Source organism: Oncorhynchus clarkii, chromosome 25, assembly GCF_045791955.1.
Source record: "Oncorhynchus clarkii lewisi isolate Uvic-CL-2024 chromosome 25, UVic_Ocla_1.0, whole genome shotgun sequence".
Taxonomy (NCBI): domain Eukaryota; kingdom Metazoa; phylum Chordata; class Actinopteri; order Salmoniformes; family Salmonidae; genus Oncorhynchus; species Oncorhynchus clarkii.
In genome coordinates this window covers 25,831,161-25,850,588 of record NC_092171.1, presented here as the reverse complement: position 1 = coordinate 25,850,588, position 19,428 = coordinate 25,831,161, and the positions used below count along the sequence as shown (strand labels likewise).

The following is a 19,428-nucleotide window of genomic DNA, read 5'->3' as shown; positions in this document are numbered from 1 at the left end:
GTAATAAAACAACCTTAAATCAAATACCCTAATGCAATTCAAAATTGTCTTTGTCTTGACCTTAAGGCTACTGAAAGAGATTAGGGGAACAGTTGTTGGTTTTCTGGCCCCTTCAGAAAAGTCTATGATCTACTCTTATCTGTGGTCTTTCTATACATTATCTTTTCCTATTTGCATAATCTCAAATACTAAGGAGGGCCAACTCAGAACAAAGTTACAAACAAGATTAGGCCGATTTTATTTGTTCCTGTGGTTAAGCAGCGATTATTTCTTCAGAAGTATTTAAGGTCACTAAAGGGATTTAAACCCCGATTCGTATCAGTGACCTTTTTGAAGGAATTGAATCAACAAAACATTTCTCCATATTTAGCAACAAGCTAGGCTACCGGGCTACTTTAGAGGAAGCCATGGAATAGCGGAGAGGATGGCCGCTTCGAGAGTGAAGATTGGTGTCTGTTTTGAAATGGGAGTTTTGGGGTTACTTTGTTACAGTGGTGCACTTTTAGGATGTGACACGGAGTGGATCTTTAGCCTCGTCTCAGTAGTGTTTTCCTTGAAATGGATCCGCTGCCCCCTAATGAATCCAAACGCAGCTGGCCATGTCCCACACGGACACCGAGAGCTTTAACCCTAACTGACCTCAATTTGACACCACCAGATGAAATGTTACCGCCTGTTAATGCCATCTTCTGCAGAGGCGAGGGATCCGCATGTTGACGAAGTTAAGAGAATACTTGAACACTGATTTTTTTTCGTATGAGTCCTCAAGTCTGAAAAATCACTCAATGGGAAATCCACTTATTGGAAATATAATGCAAAACATAATGGGTAGGCCAACTTGGGCATGATATGGGACACTTGAAACGTCTAAGTTTGCAAACACTTGGTTTCCAAAACCATGAGAACAGGTTTGAGGTATCCTATATTTAATCTAGGCTATGTTCTATGTTTTACAAGGTTAATGTAATGGTATAATTAAATATTAATTAGCAGACTATTAAGTATAAGGATTGAAATACAATATACAGAACGAACGTTAAGTGTATAAAAGTTGCCATTACTAAACTATAATGTCTCACTGACATGATTCTGATTTATTTGATGTAATTCTGATTTATGTTAGATTTTAATGCTGATAGATAGAGGGCTATATTTAGGATTTACCATTGCATTACATTGTAATGAATAACATGTCTTTCGGTTGTACAAAGAACTTAAAGTAAAATATCTAAAATCAACTTTTGAAATGCATTCCTAAACATTCAAAATATGGTGTTATATGACTTGAAAAAATATAACTTCTAAACGCTCAAAAGGTCAAGGTGCATTTTGAAAGAGCAAGGCTATTACGCATAATCACCACAGCAATTTTCACAAGCTCTTCGAATGTTTACACCCCCCCGCCTTTAGGCCAAAATACATATGTAGATTCTCAAATATTATTATTTTTAAACTTTGAATACGATTTTGACCGTATAACGTGAATAGGTAGCACGTTTAATTTATCGAACGCTTGAAAATTAGACTTTCCTGTTTTGGATAGCTGTACTGCGACTGAATCATTATACACATTTACAACAGCCCTAATACTAGCAGCTACTTTAAATAGCCTGGCTTTCTGACATTCCACAACTGCACTGTTGGGAGAACCTTCCGTTTTTCGAGTTATAACAAAGGACATATGATTCACTTACCGTGTTTATCCGGGGGGAAAGGCAAGCGTTAGTGTGTACAAGTCATAGTGCACGATAGCATTATAAGCAGTAGGTCTAATATCAAAACAACACTCTTCAAAAGCTCACGCAGCTAGCCACTGGTCCTGTTAACAGAATATAGCAGCGGTCAGAGGTTTTGGAGAAGTTGCCATGCCGCTCTGCGCTTACCACTATGGTTCCTTCTCGGGCTATTGCACGTTGAAATGTCCACACAGTCGTTTGTCAACCCCGCAGTCCTACTTTTTCTTGTAGGGCTTCCCACCCCCTTATGCCAACAAACATAATTGTTGTGACGGTACTTCATTTATTACATATTTTTAATTGCTATTTATATTGTCAACCCAAGCAACCGTATGGCGCGTTTGTTGGGAGTTTATTGACCATACAGCTGAATCCAACCCACTAGCTCATCCAACCTGTGAATGGTTCATTTCGACAACAACCAACAATGTCACCGTGCCTGAAAACATATCAAAATAACGATGATGCTATCTACGTAACAGTGTATATTATCATGGATGGAGGTAAATATTAAAAGGGATAGATGGCCCGTTTCGGTTTTGTGCGTAAAAAAGCTTGGGCTCAGTGAAGAAGGGCTAACCTCGGTGCAATCGATGGCCGGAGGGTTGCTCCTCCTCTAAACTTCAAACTGTACATGATTGATGATATTGTGGAGCTTTGATAATTGACTAGTCTGAGGCAAGGCACGGATTTTATCGAGAGAGGGGATTGGACGAAAGAAACATACAACACTACTTTCTCTACAAGAGCAAAGCTTTTTTCTTTTTGGAAAAGTTCATTATGGGTTGGGTTGGGGGGGGGGGGGGGGGGGGGGGGGGGCGTCTTATCGTTTAATTTGCTAATAAGCCTAGGTTCACAATTAGCAGTACGATTGGAAGGTATCCCCGATATTTGTTATATTAGGCACACCGACTATACCCACAACACAACATAACAAGTAAGCGTCGTGCTCATAATTTAAACTCAAAACGCATCCGATATATTTACAGTGACGTTAGGCCTATATATGATTTGATTAGAGATAAGGTTTGATGGCTTGATGGGTTCTTAGTTTAAAATATTTTGGACAGAAAACTAAGCATGAGTGATGATAACTTGTTTTATGTACAACCGGTGCGAGGTGCCACGCGTATTTCTTCCAGCCTATTTGCAATAGTGAAAACTAGAACAAGTTAACGTTTGTCGTCCGCCTTAACTCGGGCTTTTCGTACTCTTATTACACAGCTTTATAGGTCCGCGTTGGCATGTATAGTAAAACGCTATTTCGGGTCTGAATACATTGCAGATTAACACAAATATTACGCTTTTTGTACTTTTCTTTTTGCCTTTCTCTTATCGGCGAATGGAATTGGCTGGGAGTGTAGAAGCTGTGTTGTTTGGCTCCCCCCGAGTTGAAGCCGTCCTTGTGCATACTCTGCATGTCACAGGATTTGGTCTCTCCTCTCTTTCTGTAGCTGTTGTAGGACTGGCTATGTCCACCACTACTTCCGGGTTCCGTCATTTCAGTCTCCCGCCGATCAGCGCAGCAAACTGACTCTGTTCTATAAGCAAGCTAGCAGCCAACCTGCCAACACTCGCTGACACTCACTCATCTCGGACCGCGAGATAGACTAAATACCTACGGGGGAAAGGAAAGATCTGAATTGCAATCTCTTAATTTCTTTTTCTTTTTACAGTAATAATAAAACAAATAGCGATCCGGAGGCACAAAGTGGACGCGGACTTGCTGGATGAAAACGGGCTAAAAAGATTCACCCTCTCTTGAACATCATCACCAAACATCATTCATTCATTACCTTGACAACCCCTGGCTTTGATTGACAGTTGGAGTGGCAAAAAGCCATGAGACACGACAGTTTAGTTACATGCAGGTTGTTGATGGGCCGATTGTAACCTTCAGGTGCTGCTTTAATTATTTTTTTTGGGGGGGGAGAGGAAAACAAGAAAAATTGCACAACTCCTGATGCTTCTGCTTGTACTCTACCACATTGGAGAATAGGAGAATTTGCAAAGAAAAGTTGGTTTGAAAAAGGAATCGTACCAGTAAATCACTTTCTAACCGGACTGGGATATTAAATATACGACACATCCAGGAGTTTATTGGAGAGCAGCCTGATGGCGCAAAGGGTAGGTTTTAAATCTCCAACACTAACCTATACAAATCCACTAGGAGGGCCTCCATATCGATATCATCTTGTCAGTGGCGGCTGCTTTACAAAGCATTCATATCTAAGCCGTTTTATTTGACATTTTTGCTGTAGCCTACCTTTACTCTTCAAGCGGAGTGAAAGCCTCGGTTTAACAAACGGTCTCCGCGGCATTTGTGGAGCAGTTTTTTAAAGGGACTCCTAAGTCATTCTGTGTTTTGCCAAAGTAACCCATCTTCGGGGATTCAGAACTAGAATGTTTTTGGTAATTACAAACCTTATCAATGTATTCACACTATAGTTTAGCCATGGCGAATGCCTTTTCTGTCAAAGCAACAGGAATGGCACAAGGATTAGGCTACTTTTTCCAATGTTGGTGTAGTTTCACTATATCGCTTTGACGATAGCCAACTATGACTTAAATGTTGCCTTGTAACTAACTATATGTACATTTTGGGCACATTTACTCGTGGGTTTCTATCCTCTGACTTTGTTGTTGTTTTATTCCAGTACGATGAGCTGGCCCATTATGGTGGGATGGACGGAGTCGGGCTCCCGGCGTCTATGTACGGAGATCCGCATGCTCCACGGCCGCTACCCCAAGTCCATCACTTGAACCATGGACCACCGATCCATGCCAGCCAGCACTACGGTGCTCATGCACCCCATCCCAGCGTTATGCCTAACAGCATGGGCTCCGCTGTCAACGATGTTTTAAAGAGGGATAAAGATCAAATTTATGGGTAGGTGAACTATAATTACATACCTTATTATTAATCTATTTTGGGCTTTCAGGGTGATTTGACTTATGGACGTTTTACTTGTTGCAGAAGTTAGTTAACTCAGAGTATATGCATTAGCAAGTTTAGTTTAAACAATTTCAAGCATCATTTTGTGTTTGGAAAAAGTATTGTCTAAACCTAGAGGTCTAAGAGTATCAGTCATCTAAAATTATCATGCCTTATATTTTAAAACGATTGTGGATAACCATTATAGTACAATTAACACTAAACCTTTATTAAATAGAAGGATGCATGTTCTTGGCACATTGTAACACGGATTTGAACACACTGCAACATTATGGTTATGGATACTTGTAAACCGTTGAAAGGTCCGAGTTTATTTTTGGTATAATCCCCAAAACATTATAAAAGCCATTACTAATGAATGCTTTAGTGTCTGTGCGTAAAATACATTGGAAAGATATAAGACAAACACATATGGTGTAACTTGTAAACAATGTATTTTGCCATCGATGTGCACATAGCTTATTCATAAGTTGTTGACAAAGTAGGCTACTTTATGAATGAATTTGGAGAAGTAAAATACATTTCAAAAAGTTATCTCAGTCAAAACCTTAGAAAGGATATTCTATATTCCTGACACATTCTTCACTGTTTGCCCTCCTAGCATCTTTAGTTTTACGCTAAACTTTAGCTGCTGTGTAGCCGTGTGATTAGCTTGTGTTAAGCCTGTGAGGAGGCGCTGGATGCCGGGTTGTGCTCAGGCTCTGTTTCCCCCCTTACAGTCACCCATTATTCCCGCTGCTCGCGCTGGTTTTTGAGAAGTGCGAGCTGGCGACGTGCACTCCGAGGGAGCCTGGGGTAGCAGGCGGCGATGTCTGCTCCTCTGACTCCTTCAACGAGGACATCGCAGTCTTTGCCAAACAGGTCATTTTTATATATATATTTACTAAAAACCTAATACGATTTTCCAAGTGCTTATGGCACACGTATCTACTTGTTAACTTTTGACACATTTCACATTTGGGAATTTAAAAGTTAAAGTTGAACGTTTGAAAATAAAAGTGTGTTATATATAGGCTGTACGTAGTCGAAGTTAACACGTGAATTCACTGGTGATATTGAGTTATTCATGTTTACACCGTATGCAATGCAAATATAATATCACTGTGAATTATGTTTTATTTATTATACAATAGCTTATTGTTGCACGAAATCAAATATATATTTTTAGAATGGATTCATGACTAAATGCCCTCGACGCATGTAAGAAGTAATTAATCCCCTATCTTTGGTGTTATTGTAGGTCCGAGCAGAAAAACCTTTATTTTCATCAAATCCAGAGTTGGACAATTTGGTAAGCACTATGCAGGACCGCCATTTGACGTTCAATTCCCTTCCTGGTGTGACTGTTTGTTACTCTTACTTAGCTTGTTTTGTGGACTTAAATATGCTCTTGTGTTCTCGGCATCGCAAAGTAAATATGTGAGGATTTGATGCAAAAGCACAACACAAATGTTAGATAGGTGTCTTTGAAGTGAACAAGGGGAAGCTCTGAGGGGTTTCGAGTGGCACAGAATTACTTACGGTGTCTACAGGAGGCGGAGAGGGAAGCCTATGATTTGGCGAAAAAGTGCTGTGACTGTCGCTGGGCGAATCCTGTTCCAATGAACCATGGCCACTCATTGGGAGCAATGTGGCTGTATCTGCCGCTGTCATAGTTTAGTCGCTGTCTATTGGCTCGGTTCACCAAATGTGTCTTGCCTAATTCAGTTGTTAGATAATCCAACATTTGTATTTTCCAAATCTTAAATCAATAGCCCATCCAATTTCACCCACCACGATAAGTGTGGGAAGCATAACTTTGTTTTGCTCGAGAACCCTATAGCACAAACTTCAAGAAACTCCATGTGTTTTTCTTATATGAAGTTAAAATAACATGATGTGTAGCATTTAGTTTACCATTATACTTTCATCATTTTATCACACCAAAAAATGTAGATTTTTATTCTTGTTTATTCCTGTTTTCAGATGATACAAGCCATACAAGTATTACGATTTCACCTTTTAGAATTAGAAAAGGTAAAGATTTTTACAATTAATATTTTTATTGTGTGATTATAGTATTTGAGAGGTGATCAGCATTAGATTATGCATGCATGTGGCCCGGTTTAACTCGTATAGTAGGCTAGCCTAGTTTGTTGCACAAATGTAAAATGTTGACAGTATTGGAATTTAGATGGAAATTTGTTAATATTGCATGAGATGTAACACGTTAACCTGATACAAATATTTATATTTAAAAATGTAAATAATATAATGTTTAATGTCACACAGAGACTCATAATATAGGTCAGAGTGATTGGATTGAATTCACACTATTCGGCCTATAAATACACTGACCATATTGATAATGCTTTTGTCGTTGTTGTTATGCTAATATCACAGATTTGAAGTCTGGAGATTTGACCTCAACTGGTTATTATCTGTCGAGTTCACACATGGTGTTTATTTTTTGCTGTTCAACTTGTTGCTCTAGTAGTCTCAAGAGAATAATAGGCTCTGCAACAATTTCACTATTGTTTCCTTGCATTGGCCGATAATGCCCTTAATAGTAGTTAGAGCCTATTACTGGACTGCCTGCGTTTCCCCATCCTGAAAAAACGTATTTCTTCTTGGTCTAGGTGCACGAGCTCTGCGACAATTTTTGCCACCGGTACATCAGTTGTTTGAAAGGAAAAATGCCAATAGATCTAGTTATTGACGAGCGGGATGGCAGCTCGAAGTCAGACCATGAAGAGCTCTCAGGATCTTCGACCAACCTAGCCGATCACGTAAGTAATACAACATTTTCTATCTTTATAATAGTTTATCAAAAAGTTCTGTAGGCCTGTTACACCGTCGGCGTTGTATGTGAATGAGCGTTGTTTGTTGGTGGTGATATTGAAGTAGACATTTTTGTTGATAGAAGATGTTTCAAATGTGTTTTACCTACGGTATAATTCGTTGGTTATTTTACATGGTGAGAACTGTCATTATAGCCTCCGTTTAGTTTGTGTTGTCGCCCATGTTGACCTCAGCAGTAGGCCTGCAGCAAATGCATTTGGGAAATCAATATTTTTAGGTCAAAAGTCATTTGTTATACAATGCAGTGAGTTATTGTTTTAGTCTTTTGATTAGGGGCACTTGTGTGTATAGTAACTGGTTGTTTGTGTGTGTGTGTGTGTGTGGGGGGGGGGAGCGCGCGCCAGCGTCTCTCTGTCTGTGAGAGAGCGCGCGCTCGTGTGAGTGTGTGTTTGTGTGACAGAGGGAGAGTGTGTTTGTGCTATGGGGTTTGCCTACTCTTTGTATATGGCCGCCGTGCACATCGTGGATTGTTGGACATTGAATGTGAAAGCGAGTATCTCTTGCTTATAACTACAATTGTATAGCACGTTTTTGGAGTAGCCTAATGTTAAAAAGACAAGGGCATAATTTCCGAAGACAATATTAGAGACGATAATGATTTGTAGCGTGCGTAACAAAGCTGTCGGATTTGGATGCAGAAAGGGAGAAAGTCATATTCAGTGGGATACTTTATGGGCTACCATCAATGTCAAATTCATAATTTGGTATTATAGGCCTACCTCACGACTTGGTAGTGTAGCAATGACGTTATTTGCAGTTGATGTTAATGCGTTTAATTGTTTCTTATTGATCGCCGTGTGGTTTTGCAGCCCCCCCCCCTCCCCATTTCAATTATATGCACATGAAGTACACTGCCTTTACATTTGAAGATCGATCTGGTGCCTTAAACATGGCTATTTCATGTAACAAACGGAATGCTGCATTGCATCGGTGTACTGTAAAGGCCTAATTCACAGTTGATAATTCATTATTGATTTAATATCTGGGATCTGGTCTAATATCCGTATTAAATAGGTTGTAGGGATGACGTGTTGGTGAATTCGGGGTGTGTATATTGCGACAGAGTGACTGACTGGTTAATATCTGAGCAGCACGAGCTCAAGCCTATTAGGAATGAAAGCAGATTTAAGTGTTATGCAAAGTCACTGAGCTGCATCTGTCTAGCTATAATAGAGGCTTATTCCCTTTGAATAGCCGCGGCGTTGTTCAGAGTTGGATAGTCAGAGTGCAATGCCTAAGGTAAATTAAAACACAATTAACACCCATAGCAAAATGGGGCCGAGCAGCGGTTTAAAGCTCAATATTGTGGAGTTCATTTACAGAATAAGTGTAGAAATGAGGCATGCTTTTGTTTATCCTGAAGAGATTAGATAGCCTGTTTAGTTTCGTGGCAGATGGTTGATATACTCGAGCCAGTTTCCAATGTTCCCTCACAATGTTTGGACCTAAGCAATTGTCATCGACTCCATTTGTGAGAAATATTATTTTGATAATTAGCTAATTAAATATGCCAATATAGAAAATCAGGAGCAGCAATAAACAAACGTGAAGGTGCTTGACAAGTAATTTGTTTTAGGCTTGTTTATATACTGACTGTTCATGAGGTGTTTTAGGTTGGAGAGATGTATTTTTTTTTATTGTGGCAGCAATTAACATTTTACTACAACTAATTGTTGTGCACAGTTTTACCAAAGCAGGAGGTTGCTTGTGCGTTTCTGCACTTTGTTTACTAAGAGACTATAGCGCTGCAACTCTAGTGTGAACTGTAGGCTAATAATGGATGTGCTATCAGATTATCTTTGTGCAAATGTAAAAAAGTATGTGCGTTGTAGCTTAGGCTTTACGTTGTTATACTATGTTGTACAGTGTGTTCACGATCAGACTTTACCCACCTATTTTGTCACAACTACATCACTATTAATAATATATTTATTGTTACACTGATTTTGTATTATACAGTACTTCTTGACAGTAATGTGAAATGCAGTGCAAAATATAATTGCTGATATAACAGTGAAAACAGTATGGCTTAAACTGTAGGCCTTGTGTCATGAATAACAGAGGATATTTAGGTCTATAACAGTAGTGTGTACATTCTAGTGGCCTGCGCTTAACCAGGCCCTACAACTCTGTAGTTAATGGCTATGTCCCCCACATTATGCACACTCATTTCCATATCATATTTGAGTAGTTTGAGTTGTATATGCCCCAGATATGATGAGGACTAATATGAGTGAACACAACATTGAAATCTGCATATAGGAACACACGTGTGTGCACTGTAGGGATGGCAAGCAGTTGCAGCTACACTTGTTTTTTATTTATTTATTTGATTATTTATTCTTGCCTCTGTTTTATGATGCATTTCTATCCTCTCTTCTAGTTGGAGAGGGGAAGGCAATTTGATAGTTAGATATGCACATTTATTTAGTTTGAATCTCTGGCGTCCATTTTTCTTTGCTTTGATATGCATTTTTTATATATAGCCCATGGCTTCCTCTCATTTGGTGAAAGTTAGGCTCGCCGGAGATGATGAGGTTCTTCACTGCGAAGGAGACATCGCTTTGAGCTTGTTTTCCCCCCTTTCCTCTCTCCCTGGTTTCTCTCCATCCATACCTGACATTAGAACCCAATAAGAATTATTAGTTGTGTTATTTACACTTCAACGCTGTGTTGTCTTTGATTGGATTATACCTTTGTCAGAGGGGATGAAGCCTTAATGCTACTGTTGATTTCTTACTTTGGCTTTCTATGACTGTCCTAACCCCCGCCCCCCATTTTGACCCCGCACACCAAGCACTCCTGTCACAGGAAAATTGATGATGTTTTGTTACACACGGATAGTGGAAACAAGGGTCTGCCTGGATCTTAGCAAACGATCAGTGCCGTGGTGCTGTTCGTCAATTGCTGTGCTCGCTTGTCTTTTAATTAAAGAAATTAAATTTCAGTCTTCTCTGTGCTACATCCAATTAAGGTGGCAAATAGAATTAATGGTTGCTGAATATGATCTGTCCTAATTAATTTGTTCTTTGTGCCTCCTTCTGTCTTTTGCATGGCTTTTTTTCAATCAGTAGTCCTACATATTAGCCAAGATGTTCATTTTCCTCCAATACATGCACATTGCTATTGAGGCTGTTTTTTTTAACGACTTGTGCATAGTTTGTTTGTTATGAAGAAATATTGTGGGAGTTGACTTTCTGCCACTCGGTTTTTCTCTCAACGCTTGAGGGCTGCTGGTTGTAGTTCCCACAAAGGTTATGTGTAGGTTATCTTAGCTCTGCACGGCCGGAGAGAAAACACTAGTGTTTACATTTCATTCTCTGGTAAAGGCTTGGGCTGTAAAAACACATTGATCGGGATGGTGACAAAGATTCATGCCAATACTATGATATACTGTACAATATACAGTGGCTTCTGTTGTTATCATTGGACATGTAATAAATGGCCTGTTTCTTTAAGTGCCTATGCTTAGTACTACACGCGCTTTGCTCCATAATTGTACACTCTGCCTCCCTGCGTAGCCTACGTCTAGGGAATTTGTCAGTTTTGGAAGGTGTTCTAATATAAGTAGCTCTCGCCAACTGGACTGACTTTGTTTGGATCCCCCCCCATCAAAACAATGTGTCGTTGAGTGGCCTGTCTGCACTGTTCGAGACAATTGTTTTGTGTCTGGGCCTACGTTTCCTATTTGATTAGTGTTCAGATGCAGGGGCCTGTTGGCTGGCATGTCTAATCACTCTGGGTAGTAGGGAGAGAGAGGCTCGAGGCTCACTTGTTGCAGTCCCCCACCCCTCTGCTACCCACACATCCCTCCCTCCTAGCCCCATAACATAGACACCAATGCAACCTACAACTGAGCTAAAACACATTCCCGGAGTTGTAGTTTTATGATCATATTCTTAAGATATGTGTAAGCTTATTTTACACCAGGATTTGTTATATTTTTATGAGCATTTACCTTATTTATCTTACAAAATATGTCATTCATATTGTCATTCATATTCCATTCACACAGTTCTATGTCACATTGATAGGTTTAGACTAATACATGATTCTTGAATTTGTCCTATACCCATCATGAGGTTGCTACAACCTAGCCTATGAAAGAAAGTAGGTACGCAGGCCGAGAGACAAGGTGACAGACACTGACACATTCAATACTGCCTTGCACACTCTTTCCTGCACCTAGCTGATCTAGGGTGTAATCATTAGTCCCAACAGTTGCAAAACCGTGTTGCAACTAAAACGAGAATTTCTATTGGACAAATTCAGGTAGGTCCATCTCGTTTTGTTCCATTTGCTACTGTTTAAGAAACTTTTTGCCACAGAATCGGTAGAATGAATACACCCCTTATCACCCGCACACACTGCACTTTCATAGCAGCCATACAAACTGCATCATCACATCTACGTGCTTTCCTCCTCTCACATTTGGACTTCACTGCACAACACAACAGCTATATTTGACCAGGCGAAAACACCTCCCCATGTAGGGTTGGGTGGTATCCAGATTTCCATGTCATCATTACCGTCCTTCTCTCATACCTGCATATACGGAATTCCAAGCTTAGTGCACAAGGGGGCGCCAAAAAAAAAGAACAAAAGCCCATTGGGCATGTATTACCAAAATGCTAACAAAATTAGCACAAGTAATAGCTCATTTTAATGGAGGCTGGTAGCTAAATATGCTAATGAGTGAAAACGAAAATAAACAAATTGCAAAGACAGGCAATCCAGCTCATAAGGTTATACATATATAGGTAAGAGCTACAGAATGTAATATTTGGTGAGTTTGGACATTTACAAGTGATTGTGAATTAGAGACATTGTGCAAATGAACACATTTCTGATGCATGCTTCTCTGAAAGAAGAACGGTACTGGCTCTGGAGCAGCATGTGTAGGCTACAGGTTGTGTCTGTGTGGAGTCTGGAGTCGCTAGGGCAACGGGCCTGCCTGCTCTGCTCTGAGAAGATGGGGAGGAGCAGACGGGTAAGAACAGAGAGGAGAAAAAGCAGCAAGGTACTCAAGATAGTGGCAGCTGTACAAATAACTCATCCAAAGGGCTTTGACTTCTCAAACACGGCAGAAAGCTAACACAATATGATGCTACGTCACCTTATTAAGTCAGCCACTTACTTAGATTAACTAGCAAGTTAAACTTAGGGGTTGTGTTAATGAAGAATTTGCGCATAAGAAATATCTTGCTGTGTTTTTTAAATGCAGATTTTAAATGCTTCTTATTGTAATATCTGCTTGGCATCAGACTAATTTTGTACTCCATTTGCACTTCTCTACTCAGAGATTCCTCTCTGTTTGAGTCAGGTTGTTGAGTAGGCTAAATTAGCTGCATTAGCTAGCTAGCTAAGTAGGTGAAATTGGAAAAAAAATTACAATAAAATATAGCTATCGCTGTCGCTCTCTGCTGCTTATTTCTTTTGGAAGATATTAATTAGTTAAAAACGGTTTAATTATTGCATTTTTCTCTCTTCGAATCAACTACTCACCTCATGTTATGCACTGCTGTGCTAGCTAGCTGTGGCTTATGCTTTCAGTACTAGATTCATTCTCTGATCCTTTGATTGGATGGACAACATGTCAGTTTTTGCTGCAAGAGCTCTGATAAGATGGAGGACGCCCTCCAGAAGTCGTCATAAATACTGCTAAATCTATGGAAAGGGGTGAGAACCATGAGCCTCCAACGTTTTGTATTGAAGTGAATATACCCAGAGGAGGACAAACATTGCTGTCCTCCAGCTACACCATGGTGTTACTGTAGACCTACATTGCAAAACAGTGTTTTTTAATCAGTTATTTGGTGACGTAAATATATTTAGTACAGTTTTAACTAAAAATAATAGCTTTTTTAAAGTTTCACTATTTTATTTTTATGAAATTCCTGGTCCTCCCCTTCCTCCTCATGTCACCAGAATAAGACCCTCTATAATTATTGGAAAGGAACATCAGCTCAGCACCTTGCACTTTCAACACCCTGTGATGTTCATCATAACTTATTTAATCTGTAGAGAAAAAAAACTGCATCGTTTCCCGAGACCTAAGTGAGAAGAAAACACACCATATCATCGCTTGACTCCACGTTTACTTCGATATGATGGTTATTATATCAGTATGTGGACATAAAGGCGTTTCCACCGCCATTTCTCACATGAACAAATGTTACTGATACAAAAAGATCCGACCATGTCGAATTAACAAAAATTGTCGGTTGGCATTTATAAAACTGTACCGAAACTTCATGTTTCCGTCACAGCTCTCGTGATTTTGTTTTTACACGCTATGACTTTACTCATATAAAGACTGTGGATGGAAACGTGGTTAAGGTTGTAAATCACATAGCTCTCAATGGTGTGTGATCAAGTTTTTATCTGTGCTTTCTGATGGAATGATTGCACATGTAATGTGCCATTCAGTGCAATGAAGACTTATTTTGCCCTGAAGTAAATTCCCCACTGTACACACTGCCTGCCAGCCACGCCTATTACTTAAAACACACAATGGTGAATTATTAGATGATTAATTCATGTTTCCTTTTTATTCTTGGAGGATAATTGTAGGTGTTGTAAAAATGCTCAGTTGTTTACTAGAAGAGCACCTTCACTTTTGAACATCTTTTTTTGGCGTGTCTCTGTAATTACGTGTCAAATTCAACAAAAATGTGCAAGGACTTTAACTGCATATGCAGTGTGGCAAGATGTGTCTTGAAATGTCAGCTGGCTATGATTTATGATGATTTATGTTTCTGGTGTGTCAGCAATATGGGACATGTTCAGTAGAGGAGCCTCCCAGGCCCAGCCATTGCAGGAAGCGGTACTACAGTATACACTACATCAGTGTAGTCCCCCGCCTCACTCTGCATTATACCTATTTTTCAGTGCCCCTTCCTCTTTTTCAGGCCCTGGGTTTTTGGGAATTTGAATTAAATTCAATGGGTGCTAAATCAATTGCATTTTAAAGTCCAAGTGATGTACTGAAGAAGAAAAAAAAACAGTGAAATTGCTGTGATGGGTAGGGCAAGTGTGTGTGTACATGAGAAAAGGAGGACAACAGGAGGAGAGGAGTGAGTTGTTCTCCTGTTGCCCTGATGCACTACAAGGCTCTCCCCACATATTGTATCCTGCATTTATATTAATTACAACATGCATTATCAGCTGTGAGTCGCTAACCTCAGCAAATAGAGAAGGCAGCCATGGGAGACCAAGCTTGACTTGTATCTTATTTTCCATCTAGTCTATCTATTATCTGTATGCCTGTCTGCCTGTCAGACGGTCTGTCTGTCTGTCTGTCTGTCTGTCTGTCTGTCTGTCTGTCTGTCTGTCTGTCTGTCTGTCTGTCTGTCTGTCTGTCTGTCTGTCTCTCTGTCTGTCTCCCTGTCTGTCTCCCTGCCTGTCCCCCTGCCTGTCTGTCTGCCTGTCTGTCTGTCTGTCTGCCAGTCTGTCCCCCTGCCTGTCTGTCTGTCTGCCTGTCAGACGGTCTGTTCTTTCTCTCTGTCTGTCTCCCTGCCTGTCTCCCTGCCTGTCTGTCTGTCTGTCTGTCTGTCTCCCTGCCTGCCTGTCTCCCTGCCTGTCTGTCTGTCTGTCTCCCTGTCTCCCTGTCTGTCTCCCTGTCTCCCTGTCTGTCTCCCTGTCTGTCTCCCTGTCTGTCTCCCTGTCTCCCTGTCTGTCTCCCTGTCTGTCTCCCTGTCTGTCTGTCTGTCTGTCTGTCTGTCTGTCTGTCTGTCTGTCTGTCTGTCTGTCTCCCTGCCTGCCTGTCTACCTGCCTGCCTGTCTCCCTGCCTGTCTGTCTGTCTGTCTGTCTGTCTGTCTGTCTGCCTGTCTCCCTGCCTGCCTGTCTGTCTCCCTGTCTGTCTGTCTGTCTGTCTGTCTGTCTGTCTGTCTGTCTCCCTGCCTGCCTGTCTACCTGCCTGCCTGTCTCCCTGCCTGTCTGTCTCCCTGTCTGTCTGTCTGTCTGTCTGTCTGTCTGTCTCTCTGTCTCTCTGTCTGTCTCCCTGCCTGTCTGCCTGTCTCCCTGCCTGTCTCCCTGCCTGTCTGTCTGTCTGTCTGTCTGTTTGTCTGTCTGTCTGTCTGTCTGTCTGTCTGTCTGTCTGTCTGTCTGTCTGCCTGTCTCCCTGCCTGCCTGTCTCCCTGCCTGCCTGTCTCCCTGTCTGTCTCCCTGTCTGTCTGTCTGTCTGTCTGTCTGTCTGTCTGTCTGTCTGTCTGTCTGTCTGTCTGTCTGTCTGTCTGCCTGCCTGCCTGCCTGCCTGCCTGTCTCCCTGCCTGTCTGCGCTGTGTGTTGTGTTGCGTTTGCTCGTTGCTGCTCTGGTCTCTCCTCCTGGTAACAGTGCTCTTTAACACAATTAGAGAAGAGCATGGAGTGAACCATGTTTGACTCCTAATGATGCCAAGCTACAGGGAGTAGTCACATGACGTGGTGCTACAGGCATTATGATTTGTTGTTGTTGTGATCTTGGTTTTTAGATTGACGAAGAAAGACCCTTTTGGGTGAAGTAGTTTTTTTTTACGTCTTGTTTGAACTTTAATAGACTCATGGGAGGCATGCTATCTGTGTTTGTGAGTGTGTGTCTGCCTGTGTATTGGTAATGCAGGCCTTGGTGTGCGCTCACCTTTCATAGCTTGGAGAGGTTCACTGAATAATTCACAGCAGGGAAAGGAAGGCTATTGCTTTTGTCGCCCTGTTGAGTGTGGAAAGTTAACGCAGGTGTTGGGATATTTATTGCCATGTTGTGCGAGAGCTGTTATTGATGAGAGGTGAGCGACATCTACACATAGTGAAGCACCTGTTTGACAAAATGAAAGCATAAGCATTTGTTTGGACCTACATCATTTTCCTTACTGTTGTTTGGTCTTTGCTTATGTTACAGTGACCAACAGGGCCTAGTTTAGTCCAAGGCATAGATCCCTGGCCAAGCTTCCATTTACTGTACTTCTGGCTAGCAAATCACTGCCAAATATCACTCCCATTAGCTAAGCTGTCTCTGAATTGAATTTAGTACTAGAGCCATTAAAAATGACACATTACTGTGCTATGATAGCTAAATGAAGTCATATCGATTCAGCCATTGCATTAAATCCATGTGGTTCCCTGGCCTAGCTGGCCATCAGATCAGAGGCTGTAGTGTTGTGGAGAGAGCGAGAGATAGAGAGAGTCAGTGAGTTAGTTAGCGTACTGTAGAGTACCCTTTTAGGTCAGTCTGGCCGGCAATGGGTGTTTCAGTGATCAGGAAGTGGAACCCAGTCATTTTCTTCCCTTAGAGCAACAAGAGCCCATTTGGAGTCTGTGGAGCCTGGCTCTGGCTAAATACATCATGCGCTGCCTGGGCTCTTGAGGCTGCGTCCCGCCGAGACACATTTTCAGCCTCTTTATAAATGAATCGGCTGCATTTCTGGTGGCTGGGGTTTGGACTTCATGGCCTCCGAGAACGGAGATACTATTTTACTGTCTCAGTCGCTATTCTTTTCTCTCTCTCAGTCTCTCTGTCTCTCTCTCAGTCTCTCTCCCTCTGTCTCAGCCTGCCTCCCTCCCTGCCTGCCCTTCCGTTTTTAATGACATTGGCTCAATAGAAGTGTAATAAGATGGCTCACGTTAGTGTTGGTACCCTCTATGTAAAAAATATACAGATAATTGTAAAGGAAGGCTCTTGACCGCATCGAAGCCCACCTCTTTTCCACTCCCTCATTCAGAAGGGCTAAAACCCACGTGGGGGCTATTGTTCGGCCTGCCTTATTCCCCCAACTCCTCTCCTCTTCTGGGTAATTCTCCCAGCTCTTTATATGATTGCCATCCGGAGAACAGCTGACGCTGAGAGGGGTTGTAGTGGAGTGCTGGGGCTGAAGGGCCTGTGTCTGCCTGCTGTTTGCCACTCCGCTCCGAGCTGTTTGAGAACACAGCCTTCCTCCCCAAAAACTTACCAGATGAAAGGAGGGCCGCTGAGCTGCTCGTAGGCACAGCCAGAGCCAGAGCAGCAGCGGCAGCACATAAGGACCAGCCAGCCAGTCAGCTAACCGCTCTGTGCTGCTGTCTCATAGCCTCTCCTCGTGAACTCCTCTCTAGGCAATCTCCTGTCTGTCCTCCCCCAGAACAGCTCACTCAAACTGGGGCAGCCTCACTGGCAGGCAAACATTCAGCAGGATCGCTACTGAGCTTAAAGTGATTGGTAAAAACAGTCTCTTTTGAAATAATTCTGTGGCCTGTACTTTCCCTCCTGCTTTTAATATATGTATGTGTGTTTGAGACAACAACAACAAATTGAGCTGGGAGAAGTGGACTAAGGTTTTTGGGAAACCTTGGTGCAGGCCTGTGTTTGTTTGGCTTGGGCTCCTTTCAAGGGGCTGCTTCTCCAAGGCCCCAGACAACGTTGGGCCAACGTCGGCCAACATTTTGTCATTGTTTTAAAAGGTAACAAGTTAAGTTGGGATAGACTAGACTTTGTTTGTATGTGTGTGTGTGTTACGGTGTGTGTGTGCGATGTCTGTGTGAATGTAAATGTATTTGTGTGTATGTGACTCGTGTCTATCTGTACTGTGTGTATAGGGGTGACGTGGTCAGTCTGTCCCTCTGTGGTGTGAATGGCAGAGGAAATTCCACTTGTAGCCTGCCTTCGTGTGGCACTGATAAAGCATTTCCTGTAATGTGCTGTAGGACGCCAGTTCCCCGGTCCTGACCAGCAGGGATGGGAGGAGAGAGAGAACAAGGAGAGAGAGGAAGGAGAGAATGGAAAAAGAGAGATGGAGGAGAGGGAGGGAGGGAGGAGAGAGAGGGAGGAGAGTGAGGGAGGGAAAAAAGGAGTAGGGAAAGGGAGGAGAAACTGTACTTATGATTTACATTCACACAGACATCGCACAAGTTTTTATTGTGCAAACCATGCCACTATTGGAGCCAGTTGTCTCTGTAGGAGTGCTCTGAGCTTTCTCTGAATGTATGTGTATCTGGGTGTGTGTGTTTCTCTGTGTGTCTGTACGTGTGTGTGTGTGTGTGTGTGTGTGTGTGCATTGTTTGGCAGATTAGAGGGAGAATCACTGTCATATCTTATTTTCATTTCTGACAGTGCTAATGATGAATAGCTCTTGTGGTGTATTTAGACTTCTTTCCTCAATATTTCTCACTTGACACGGAAGTCTCAATTGGTTACGGTATAAACTAAGTCCACGGGCCCGGCCATATGTGTTTAGACAATTCCTCAGCGAGCGCCCTGCCTGCACCGTTCAAAATCAGACACCACATTAACTGTCTTCTCTGTGTTGTGTGCTCTTATGTATTAATGAAACTGTGTGATTGCAGAGTTTAGACATTAGTGCTAGCTGGTTTAGTGCATGTGGCTTTTGACTTTCTGCTTTTGATTGTAGCAGCGTTGTTGATTGTGTGCTAGGGGGGATGAGTAGATGTCTTTGCTTTCCTAAGGAATGCAAGCAGTCACAGAGATCCTCACTGCACTGTAGACTCTTACAGATGTCACTCTGACATTTCCAACATACTCATGTGGTCTCCCGCTTTCTTTCCCCCTCTCCCCCTCTTCCCCTCTCCCCCCTCTCCTCCTCCTTCCTGCTCTCCTCTCCTGGTTTGCGGTTTGGATGGGGAATGCGGACGGATGGATCCCTCTCTCCCTCTCTTTTGTAAAACTCCAAACAGAACCCAGCTTCCTGGAGAGACCACGATGACGCCACCTCCACACACTCGGCCGGCACACCAGGGCCCTCCAGCGGGGGCCACGCTTCACAGAGCGGTGACAACAGCAGCGAGCAAGGTGAGCCAGCATACACACATGCACACAGGTATGCACGCATACACACACACACACCCACACACCCGCACACATACACCCGCACACACACACACACACACACACACACACACACACACACACACACACACACACACACACA

At 42.2% G+C, this 19,428-nt stretch overlaps 1 protein-coding gene across 2 annotated transcripts in view; it reads left to right on the top strand.

Moving 5' to 3' along the window:
- The first annotated feature begins 3,235 nt into the window (after positions 1-3,235).
- Positions 3,236-19,428, top strand: part of LOC139383508 (homeobox protein Meis2) — a 122,267-nt gene continuing 106,074 nt past the window's right edge. Inside the window, exons 1-7 of one of the 2 annotated variants that reach the window (XM_071128074.1) lie at positions 3,236-3,863; positions 4,394-4,626; positions 5,412-5,553; positions 5,933-5,983; positions 6,658-6,708; positions 7,311-7,460; positions 19,175-19,289. In XM_071128074.1, coding sequence (XP_070984175.1) covers positions 3,852-3,863; positions 4,394-4,626; positions 5,412-5,553; positions 5,933-5,983; positions 6,658-6,708; positions 7,311-7,460; positions 19,175-19,289 — 754 coding nt within the window. In that variant the 5' untranslated portion in view covers positions 3,236-3,851. The remainder of the gene's footprint in view (positions 3,864-4,393; positions 4,627-5,411; positions 5,554-5,932; positions 5,984-6,657; positions 6,709-7,310; positions 7,461-19,174; positions 19,290-19,428) is intronic. The other variant, XM_071128073.1, reaches the window with a different exon arrangement.